Source organism: Mandrillus leucophaeus, unplaced genomic scaffold (genome assembly GCF_000951045.1).
Source record: "Mandrillus leucophaeus isolate KB7577 unplaced genomic scaffold, Mleu.le_1.0 Scaffold442, whole genome shotgun sequence".
Lineage (NCBI taxonomy): Eukaryota > Metazoa > Chordata > Mammalia > Primates > Cercopithecidae > Mandrillus > Mandrillus leucophaeus.
The window spans coordinates 2,022,922-2,035,015 of NW_012104721.1; the positions used below are offsets into that span (position 1 = coordinate 2,022,922).

Consider the following 12,094-nt stretch of genomic DNA (forward strand, 5'->3'; position numbering starts at 1 on the left):
AAAGAATGTGTCGGCCAGGAGCAGTGGCTCATGCCTGTAATCCCAGCACTTTGGGAGGCTGAGGCGGGCGGATCAGGAGGTCAGGAGATCGAGATCATCCTGGCTAGCACGGTGAAACCCTGTCTCTACTAAAAATACAAAAAATTAGCCGGGCATGGTGGTGGGCGCCTGTAGTCCCAGCTACTCAGGAGGCTGAGGCAGGAGAATGACGTGAACCCGGGAGGAGGAGTTTGCAATGAGCCGAGATTGCGCCACCACACTCCAGCCTGGGTGACAGAGCGAGACTCCAGACTCCGTCTCAAAAAAAAAAAAAAGAAAAAGAAAGAATATGTCAATATGAAACAGTCCCCAAGGTCTATTGCTAGGTGAAAAAAAAATTCACACCAGTACATGATGTGCTACTATCTGTATCAAAAGGGGGTTGCAGGCAAGGTAATGTGGCTCGTGCCTACAATCCCACACGTTGGGAGGCCAAGGCAGGAGGATCACTTGAGACCAGGAGTTCAAGACCAGCCTCGATCTCTACAAAAAAATGAAAAATTAGTCAGACATGGTGGCATGTGCCTATAGTCCAAAGTACTCAGGAAGTTGAGTCAGGAGGATCACTTGAGCCCAGGACATCAAGGCTGCAGTGAGCTTTGATCACACTACTGCTCTCCAGCCTGGGCAACAGAGCAAGACCCTGTCTCAAAAAAAAAAAGCTTTTTAGAAAGGGATTGCAGATGCATAAATACCCTTGCCATGCAGAGAAAATTTCTAGTAAGAAAAGCCAGAAATTTTTACCAAAGTCATTACTTCTTGGGATGTAAAGTAGGGAAAGGATGACAATATGAATCATTTTTACTGAATGCTTTTTTGAATTTTTGTTATAGCTATTGGAGTTTTCAAAATTAATTAATGTACTTATTTTTGGAACAGATAGCCCAAATTTAAAAGGTACGAAAGAATTCACAGTAAAGTCTCCCTCCAACACTGTGTTCTCTGGCTGCCCAGTTCCTCTCCCCACAGGTAACCACTGTTACCAGTTTCTTTTTTTTTCTTTTGAAGACAGAGTCTCACTCTGTCACCGAGGCTGGAGTGCAGTGGTGCAATCCTGGCTCACTGCAACCTCCACCTCCCAGGTTCAAGCGATTCTCCTGCCTCAACCTCCAGAGTAGCTGGGATTACAGGCGCAGGCCAGCAAGCCCAGCTAATTTTGTATTTTTAGTAGAGACAGGTTTTCACCATGTTAGCCAGGCCAGTCTCGAATCCTGACCTCAGGTGATCCACCTGCCTCGGCCTCCCAAAGTGCTGGGATTACAGGCGTGTGCCACCAGGACTGGCCTGTTACCAGTTTCTTATGTGCATGATAAACTCACTCATTAAATTAGTTTTTTAATTAAAAGAGGAAAAAAGTATTAAGGCCAGAGAGTGCAACTCACACGGACGGAAACTGCTCAGGGGCATGATGGGCCCCACCCAAGGAAGGCCCTGAGTTACTCACAGTTCAGGATGATCTGGGCAGCCCGGTAGAGCTCCAGGTGGCACAGGAGGTCCACAAGTTGCTGGACGGTGGCCTGCCGCATGCCCCACCACCACAGCAGCTCCCGCGTGATGCTCACGCCCTGCACCCGCTCCATGGACTTGATCTTCCGCAGCTGGGTCAGGTCTGTGATCACATAGGAGGCTGGAAGGGAGGGAGAGGACTCTGCTTAGAGTCAGAGAGGCAGTCCCTCCAGGAGAGGTCCCCACGCTAGCCACTAGCTGGGCTTTTCCAGGACATCCTCCCCAACCACCCCTCCACACTGGAAACATCACCATTAGCTGAGGTCCACAGGTGGCCCAAGTTACAATGCTGATTCTGCTGGACACCCATGGGGTCCAGTACACAAGACTTAAGAGAAAGAGCACGGGACAGGAGGGTCGAAGCTGCTGCTATGCCTGGGGCAGTCACTGCGCCCGTGGGAGCCTCAGTGGGTACCAGCTCTACCTGCCTCCCCTTCTGTAATGGAAGGTCCATGTAGGCAGGGAGCTCTACCTGTTTGGTTCATGGTTACTTCCCCAGAACTGAGAAGAGTGCCTGGCTCAGAGTGGAGGCGGGGCCAGGATGAGGGTGAGTCAGGTGAGGCACCTAGGGAAGGAAAATGCAGGAGGCGCTCATCTTCAGGTGGCACCGCAGGACCCTGAGTGTAAGCGCCTCCTTCCATTTTGCCCCGGGCATCTCATTCCTTTCAGCTAAGTCCCAGTCCTGGTCAGGGGAACTCAACAAGTGTATGAGGCCGGGTGCAGCAGCTCACACCTGCAGTTCCAAACTTTAGGAGGCCAAGGAGGGATTGCTGGAGCTCAGGAGTTCAAAACCAGTCTGGGCAACATAGCAAGACCTGTCTCTACAAAAAATAAACAAAGTAGCCAGGCATGGTGGCATGCATCTGTAGTCCTAGCTACTCAGGAGGCTGAGATGGGAGGATCACTTGAACCCAGGAGTTGGAGGCTGCAGCAAGCCATGATGATGTCACTGCACTCCAGCCTGGGCAACAGAGGAAGACCTTGTCTCCAAAAACAACAAAAAAAAAATATGCTAAGTGAATGATTGAATGAAAACACACACACATACCACATTGTCTTCAGAGGACTGTTATAAGGATCAAGAGAGCCATGGATACAAAAATACTTTGCCTATTCTGAAGTATGGGACAAAACTTGCAGGGAACTACCACTGGTAACAATAAAAATAATGTATTTTTTCTTTTGGTGTTTTACCATAAAATTGATGGTTGTTCACCAAAAAAAAAAAAAAAAAAAAAAAGAAGAACAAGTTGGCCGGCCACTGCACTCCAGCCTGGGCGACAGAGCGAGACTCCGTCTCAAAAAAAAAAAAAAAAAAAAACATGGACAATACGGGGGAGAAGTTACACAGCACCTCACCACCCTCCGAAGGCCACTAGGGTACTCCTCCTTTCCAAAAATCACCCCCTCTACATAGATGTGTCTTTGGATGTAGTTGTTGCCACACTGCAGGTAAGATTTTATATCTTTTCTTAAGAGATGGGGTCTCACTATGTTGACCAGGCTGGTCTTGCACTCCTCACCTCAAGCAATCTTCCCACCTCAGCCTCTTAAAGTGCTGGGATTGCAGGTGTGAGCCACCGCACCTCACCTGAGATTCTGCATCCTGGTCTTATTTATTAACATTATACCACAGGGACCAGGCACAGTGGCTCATGCCTGTAATCCTAGCACTTTGGGAGGCCGAGGCGGGTGGATCACCTGAGGTCAGGAGTTCGATACCGGCCTGGCCAACATGATAAAACCCCGTCTCTACTAAAAATACAAAAATTAGCCAGCCTTGGTGACACACGCCTGTAATCCCAGCTACTTGGGAAACTGAGGCAGGAGAATCACTTGAACCCAGGAGGTGGAGGTTGCAGTGAGCTGAGATCGTGCTACTGCATTCCAGCCTGGGTGACAGAGTGAGATTCTTTCTCAAAAATATAAAAAAAAAATAAGAATTAAAAATTTTTTTTTTTTTTGAGACAGGGCATCACTCTGTTGCCCAGGTGGCATGAGTGCAGTGGTGCAAACATGGACCACCACAGCCTTGGCCTCCCAGGCTCAAGCAATTGTCCCACCTCAGCCTCCCCAGCAGCTGGGACTACAGACACACTACCATGACTGGCTAATTTTTTTTTTTTTTTTGGATACAGGCGTGAGCCACTGCACCTGGCCCATTAATGGATTTTTATGACCAGTATTCCACTGAGTTTACTGAAGTGAGAAAGGCATTTTTTTAAACTAGGAATAATTGGCCAGGTGCAGTGAGTCATGCCTGTAATCCCAGCACTTTGGGAGGCTGAGATGGGCGGATCACCTAAGTTCAAGAGTTCGAGACCAGCCTGGCCAACATGGTGAACTCCCATCTCCACTAAACATACAGAAATTAGCCAAGTGTGGTGGTGCCCACTTGTAGTCCCAGCTACTCGGGAGGCTGAGGCAGGAGAATCACTTGAACCCGGGAGGCAGAGGTTGCAGTGAGCCGAGATAGCGCCACTGCACTCCAGCCAGGGTGACAGAGCGAGACTCCATCTCAAAAAAATAAAGCAAAACAAACAAACAAAAAGAAAATATAAACATAGGTGGGCCAAGTAGAAGAAGGAAAGGCAAGAGATAAAGCCCAGGACCACATAACAAAGACCCTCAAGCGAATGCCCAGCTTTGGAGTTTGGACTTGATCCTAAGAGTTACAAGGAACCATAGAAGATTTCAGAGCCAGTGAGTGCTGCGATCAGATTGCACAATCCCCTACCCTTTGAACAAAATGGGCTGGTGACAGCCTCCTGCACACAGAAAGTCTCCAGGAGAAGTGCCCCGTTAGGATGGAAAGTTCCTAAATTGCTATATTAGTCACTGGAAACCCCAGGCCAGATTCCTAGTCAGTGGGAAGTGATGTCAGCTGGGTCAGGGGCTGCTTCTAGCAATACAGAGAAGAGAACGGATGGAAAAGGAAGGACCATCTCCCCGCACGAAGCACTGGGCATCCACACACACTCCCATCTTGGGAGGCAGCATGACGTAATGAGAAAACAGAAGCCCAGGGCCACCCCGGTGGGTGGTGGCAGCAGGAACTCAGCCACAGCCTGATTCTCCGTGGGCTGAACTTTCCTTACTCGTGATAGTAATACAAGAGAAACAGGAATTAAACTCTAAGGTGCCTTCCAGCTTAGATATTTTTGTTCCACGACAGTACCATATCTTAAGGTGTTGACCAATCAGCATTTAACCAGACCCTTTATTTATTGTATTTAGTTTTTTCCAGACAGAGTCTTGCTCTGTTGCCAAGGCTGGAGTGCAGTAGCATGATCTCCGTTCATTGCAGCCTATGCCTCCCAGGTTCAGGCAATTCTCCTGCCTCAGCCTCCCAAGTAGCTGGGGCTACAGGGCATGTGCCACCACTCTCGGCTAATTTTTTGGTATTTTCACCATCTTGGCCAGGCTGGTCTCAAACTCCTGAGCTCAAGTGATCCGCCCTCCTCAGCCTCCCAAAGTGCTGGGATCACAGGCGTGAGCCACCGTATCCAGTCTCAACCAGACCCTTTAGAGTCAGGATATGATAGAGATCTTGGGGGGATGAGTCACTACCAAGGCCTTCTGCTAAGTCCGAAGTTTTTTTCTCAACATGGACCGGTAATACCTGGTCATAGTAGAACATTTGAGAAATAAGAAAATGAAAGTCCCCATGACCATCCCACTTGGAGGACTCCAAGGACACCACCAGTTGTATTTTGGTGTCTAATCTTCCAGACTTTTTCTACAGATATGAAAACATGTGTGAAAGTCAGCAGGACAGTAGTGGTGGTTCAGAGGCCAGATATTGGGATTCGGAGCCTGGGTTCAAATCCAGTCTCTGTTGCTTACTTGCTGTGTGTTTGGGGAAGGTGTTCATCTCTCCCTGAGCCTCACTTTCCCCATCTGTCAAACAAAGATAACAGCAGCCCCTGCCTCAGAGACTGTTGCAAGGATTAGACGAGTTATAAGTACAGAAGCACTCAGAACAGTGCTTGACACAAAATAAACATGATATAAGTATTAGCCGTAAGTGTTAAACTATCTACACTCTATGAAAACCTGTTCTGTGGCCAGATGCGGTGGCTCACGCCTGTAATCTCAGCACTTTGGGAGGCTGAGGCAAGCAGATCACTTGAGGCCAGGAGTTTGAGACTAGCCTGGCCAACATGACGAAACCCCATCTCTACATTTATTTATTTATTTATTTTTTTTTTTTGAGACAGAGTTTCGCTCTGTTGCCCAGGCTGGAGTGCAGTGGCGCAATCTTGGCTCACCACAACCTCCGCCTCCCAGGTTTAAGTGATTCTCCTGCCTCAGCCTCCCGAGCAGCTGGGATTATAGGCGAGTACCATCCTGCCTGACTAATTTCTTTTTTTTTTTTTTTTTTTTGAGACTGAGTCTCGCTCTGTCGCCCAGGCTGGAGTGCAGTGGCGTGATCTCCACTCACTGCAAGCTCTGCCTCCCGGGTTCACGTCATTCTCTTGCCTCAGCCTCCCAAGTAGCTGGAACTACAGGCACCCGCCACCACGCCCAGCTAATTTTTTGTATTTTTAGTAGAGATGGGGTTTCACCGTGTTAACCAGGATGGTCTCAATCTCCTGACCTCGTGATCCACCCGCCTCAGCCTCCCAAAGTGCTAGGATTACAGGCGTGAGCCACCACACCCTGCCAATTTTTGTATTTTTAGTAGAGACAGAGTTTCACCATGTTGGTCAGGCTGGTTTCGAACTCCTGACCTCGTGATCCGGCCACCTTGGACTCCCAAAGTGCTGGGATTATAGCCGTGAGCCACTACGCCCAGCCCATCTCTACTAAAAATGCAAAAATTAGCAGAGCATGGTGGCATGTGCCTGTAGTCCTAGCTACTCTGGAAGCTGAGGCAGGAGAATCAGTTGAACCCAGGAGGTGGAGTTTGCAATGAGCCAAGATCATGTCATTGGACTCCAGCCTGGGCAACAGAGCGAGACTCCATCTCAAAAAAAAAAAAAAAAAAGGCTGGGCACGGTGGCTCACACCTGTAATCCAAGCACTTTGGGAGGCCAAGGCGGGCGGATCACGAGGCTGGTCTCAAATTCTTGGCTTCAAGAAATTTTCCCAACTTGGCCTCCCAAAGTGTTGAAATTAGAGGTGTAAGCCATTGCACCTGGCCTGAAAATGTTTTTATCCCTGATGGTTAACAGTACTGGGACTATCACTCTTGAGTGCCTGAATCCTGCAGGAGTTCACCCGAGGCAGTAGAAAACCTTGCCTATCTTCAAAGTCCTCCAGAGCAGGGATGGCACAGCCTTCTGAAATGACCCATCTTAGAATCAAATGCCCACACCCCTCCCTGGGTAGGGGATGAGGAAAGCCCTAACTTGACCCTTTACAACCAGCTAAGTCTCCTCAGCCTCTCAGCAACTCTGTGAGGGTGCTTCATGGATGAGGAAACTAAAGGCTCGGAGAGAGACAGTCACCGCCTGACGTCACACAGCCAGGCAGGGGCAAAGCAGGGCTGTGTACAAAGGCTGGCACACGCATGAGTGAACGAGACAGGGAGCGGTCACATAAGAGACCCTGCGTCGAGCCCCTCTGCACACACCCGGGGCTGAAGCTGTAGGAAATCCATCTTACACAGGGTCAGGCAAAGCCCAACAGAGGCAGCTGCCATCACAGAGACAAGAACCAGGGGTGGCCAGATTATCTGCCAAGTGTCGGGTCCAAAAGAGCGTGTCTGTCTATGGCTGCGGGATCTTCTGAATCACTTTAGTGTTCTCACTACACTCTCCCAGTGCCACCATCAGCTCCGAGGGACTGTCTTCTTTCTAAAATGACCCACAGGAAGCCAAGAATTTTTAGGACTGAAGGGACGATCACAGTCACTCGTTCATTTGGCTGAAGAGGGAACCAGAGCGCTGGTACTAGGCGAGGAGCAGTGGGCTGGGGGCACGGCTGGCTGTGATCCAGTGTGGGAAGGGGGCTGACCCAAGGCTCCAGGCCAGCTCCAATGGGTAATAGGGGGCAGTCCACATCCTCACCACACCAAGGCCTGGCAGCTCATCATTCACTCTGGCACCTGCCCTCTAGCTAGGAACTGCCCAGGCTCTGGGAATACAGGAGTGAAAAACTAGACAGGTAAGGCCCCTGCCCACACTGTGCTTCCACTCCATAAGAAGAGACAGGCGGAAACACTTAATGAACGAGGGGACATCAAAGAACATGAAGTGGAATGAGGGAAATGAAACACAGTGATGGGCTAGAGAGGAACAGGGGCAGGAAAGGCTTCTCCATTTCAAAGAAGGTGCCAGGGGAGCTTACCTGAAGGACTATGACAGACAGAATAATACCCTTGGAAAGCATCCACATCCTAAGCTCCGAGACCTGTGAATATGGTATCTTATGTGACAAAAAGGACTTTGCAGATTTGATTAAATTAAGGATTCTAAGCTGAGATTATCCTGGATTATCTGGGTCTGGCCAAGGTAATTACCAGGGTCCCTGTAAGGGGGAGGCCAGAATGTCAGATTCACAGAAGAGGTGACGGTAGAAGCAGAGGTCACAGAGACAGATGTGATGATATACACCAGTGGCTTTGACGATGGAGGAAGGAAGGGGCCACAAGCCACAGGATGCTGCAGGCCTCAGGAAGCCGGTCAAGGCAAGGAAACCCCTAGAGCAGCCCTGAGTTAGGACTTCTGACCTCCAGAATGCTGATAATAAACTTGAGGTGTTATAGGCCACCAACTTTGTGGTAATCTGTAACTGCAGCAAGAGGAAACTAATAGACTAGAAATCTAGCCCCAGGTAACACAGGGGGAAGAATGTCCCAGGCGGAGGGAACAGCACATGAGAAGACCCTGTGTCTGGCCCAGGGAGATCAGTGTGGCTGGAGCAGGGGAGTGACAGTGGGTGTGGAAGATGAGGAGGTCAGAAAGGCCAGCACTGGGCAGATGTGTCAGAGCAGACAGGCCTGGCGAAGCGTTCAGATCATATCCACCCCAGTGGGAAGCCTCGCAGAGGTATTCTCCAAACAAGATGTGCAAATGGCCAATAAGCACAGGAAAAGATGCTCCACAGCATTAGTCATTAGGGAAATGCAAATCAAACCACAGTAAGATGCCACTTCACCAGCCAGGTGCAGTGGTTCACACCTGTAATCCCAACACCTTGGGAGGCCGAGGTGGGAAGATCACCTGAGGTTAGGAGTTCAAGACTGGCCTGGCCAACATGGTGAAACCCCATCGCTACTAAAGATACAAAAATTAGTCAGGCATGGTGGCTTACGCCTGTAATCCCAGCTGCTTGGGAGGCTGAGGCACGAGAATCACTTCAACCCAGGAGGCTAAGGTTGCAGTGAGCCAAGATCATGCCACTGCACTCCAGCCTGGGCAACAGAGCGAGACTCCGTCTCAAAAAGGAAAAAGAAAAGAAGAAAAAAATAACACATGTTGACAAGGATATGGAGAAATGGTCATCCACATACACTGGTGGTTCAGCCACTTTAGAAAACATCTGGTAGCTCCTCAAATAGTTAAACATAAAGCCAGGCGCGGTGGCTCACACCTATAATCCCAGCAATTTGGGAAACTGAGATGGGCAGATGGCTTGAGCTCCAGAGTTCAGGATCAGCCTGGGTAGCATGGTGAAACCCGTCTCTACAAAAAATACAAAAGTTAGCTGGGCACGGCGGTGCACACCTCTAGTCCCAGCTACTCAGGAGACAGGAGGATCGCTTGAGCCCAGGAGGTTGAGGCTGCGGTGAGCTACGTTTGCACCACTGCACAAAACCTTGTACGTGAGTGTTCACAGCAGCACTATTCATAATGGCCCAAAAGTGAAAGGAACCCAATGACCAACAACTGATAAATGAATAAAATGTAGTATATCCATCCCATGGAACATTATCCTATAATAAGAAGAAACTAAGTACTGATGCATGCTACAACATGGATGAACCTTATGCTAGCTGAAACAAGTCAGTCACAGAGCACTATATATTATGGTTCCATTTATATGAGATGTCCAGAATAGGCAATGTCTAAAACTTGGGAAAATGGAAGGAGGGGATTGGCAATTAAGGGGTACAGTTTCTTCTTGGGGTGATTAAAATGTTCTAAGATTGATTGTGAAGATGGATACACAGCCCTGGGAATATACTAAATGCCACTAAATTGTACTCTTTAAACAGGTGTATGGTATGGTATGTGAATATCTCAATAAAGCTTTTTTTTTTTTTTTTTTTTTAAACTCATAGGTGTGCCTTCTAATTGAATTTCCTAGAAACAGAAGTTGTTCTGACATTTGTAACTGAGGGCTGGGCCAATGTGGAAAAAATGAGAGGGAGTCCCATGCAAAGTTTGTCCACTGCCCAGGAGATATTCAAAGTAATGAAGCCAGGACCAGGCGCACTGGCTCACACCTGTAATCCCAGCACTTTGGGAGGCCAAGGCGGGCGAATCACCTGAAGTCAGGAGTTCAAGACCAGCCTGGCCAACATGGTGAAACCCCATCTCTACTAAAAACATAAAAATTAGCTGGGTGTGGTGGCAGCTGCCTGTAATCCCAGCTACTCAGGAGGCTGAGGCAGGAGAATCACTTGAACCCAGGAGGCAGAAGCTGCAGTGAGCCGAGATCACGCCACTGCATTCCAGCCTGGGCCACAAAATGAGACTGTCTCAAAAAATAAAAAGAAAGATTACAACTTATGACTTATAAGAATATTTAACACTTAGGTGTTGGTGCTCTTATACAATATTTTCATTCCTCACAACTTTATGAAGAAGCTATAATTATCATATCCAGTTTACATACAGATTCAGAAGCTGAGGCTCAGAGAGGTTAAGAAACGGACCCAAAGTCATACAGCAAGAGTCTGGAATGCAGATCTCCACTTGGAAAGCAGAGACAACAGGCAAGCAACCCCCAGCAGAGGCCATGGCCCTCCGCCAGTCATCCATCAGGCACCAACAAATACAAAATATGAAGGTTGTCTGAGTGCCTTCCCATGGAATTTTCGACAACTGTGCACCTTGCGATAGAGTGAAAGTAAGTGCCTGTGCTTAGGCCACATTATACACACTGAACCTATTAGGACACATCTGATCTCAAAACAGGTTTATAGTCATAAATACTGTGATCCAAAAATGTATACTAAAAGTAAATATTTGATTTTAAAACTACAATGGTAACGTGCATTTAATCACAAATATGATAAATACGCTGGGCGCAGTGGCTGACGTCTGTAATCCCAGCACTTTGGGAGGCAGAAGCAGGTGGATCACCTGAGATCAAGAGTTCCAGACCAGCTTGGCCAACATGGTGAAAACCCGTCTCTACTAAAAATACAAAAAATTAATTGGGGTGGTGGCGAGCGCCTGTAATCTCAGCTACTCGGGAGGCTAAGGAAGGAGAATCGCTTGAACCCGAGAGGCAGAGGTTGCAGTGAGCCAGAGATCGTGCCATTGCACTCCAGCCTGTGCGACAACAGCGAAACTCCGTTTCTCTCTATATATATATATATGTTAAGTAATAGATCCTTCTAATATGCACTAAAACTACACACACACACACACACACACACCCCCAAGGAGTGACAGCACCGTGGTCCCTGAGAGACCCTCTGCAGCTCGGTCGCCAAGCCCCCGCGCACTTGCCCGCGCTGTCTGCAGGACCGGGTCGAGGCTCGCATTTCGCACGCCGTTGTGGGCTGGATGTCCACCCGGGGCCGTCACGGAACCAGCAGCGGTGACAGGAGGGCCCCAGCACCCACCGTTCTCTGGACTCAGAGCGCAGTGGCGGCGGCGACAGAGCTCCCGATAGACGTCCTCAGAGACCACGCGGCACCTTCAGGTGACGGGCCAAGGTCCGCGGCGGGCCCAGTCCAGGAGGCTCAGCTCGCACGCCCTCTGATCGGGACCCGCTTAACCCGGGTGCCCGAGGGAGCTTGGCGGCTGGCGGGATCGTTGGGGGCACCAGTCGCCCTGGACCCCTCCCCTCCCCGGGCCGTACTTACCGAACTCCATCCAGTCCCACTCGCTGAGCGTGTCCATGTTGCGGCACAGGTCGTCCAGCACCCAGGAGGGCAGCTGGTAGATGTAGCAGGCCATGGCGCGCTACGGGGCTCCGGCGCGGGGCAACTGGATCGGACACCGCGGGCTGGGGCTTCTCTAGCTGGGGGCGGACCGGCCGGGAAGTGGGCGGGACGGGAGGGCATCAGCGTCCCTAGCGGCCACGGGCGGCACGACGGCCCCGCCGGCTCCACCCCAGCGCCGGCCAGAGGATCGTAACTGCGAGGGGAAACTGAGGCCCCCGGGGAGAAGGCCACACGGGAATTCTGCCGCAGCGGCAGGCGGCCTTCTGACTCCACTTCCATGGGCACTACACCATGTCTCATGCGCTCATCAAATACTCCATTAATTACCTACTGTATGCCAGGCACTGCCCTAGGTGTTGGTGATACCTGAATAAGAAAGCCTACAGCCGGGCGCGGTGGATCACGCCTGTAATCCCAGCACTTTGGGAGGCCGAGGCGGGCGGATCACGAGGTCAGGAGATCAAGACCATCCTGGCTAAC

The 12,094-nt window shown here is 49.9% G+C and overlaps 1 protein-coding gene across 1 annotated transcript in view; it reads right to left on the bottom strand.

Moving 5' to 3' along the window:
- The window catches only part of IRAK2 (interleukin-1 receptor-associated kinase 2), an 88,242-nt gene extending 76,529 nt beyond the window's left edge, over positions 1 to 11,713 (bottom strand). The window contains exons 1-2 of the mRNA XM_011994134.1: positions 11,534 to 11,713; positions 1,484 to 1,666 (exon numbers count right to left, since the gene is read on the bottom strand). Coding sequence (XP_011849524.1) covers positions 1,484 to 1,666; positions 11,534 to 11,627 — 277 coding nt within the window. The 5' untranslated portion in view covers positions 11,628 to 11,713. The remainder of the gene's footprint in view (positions 1 to 1,483; positions 1,667 to 11,533) is intronic.
- Positions 11,714 to 12,094: the final 381 nt, after the last annotated feature.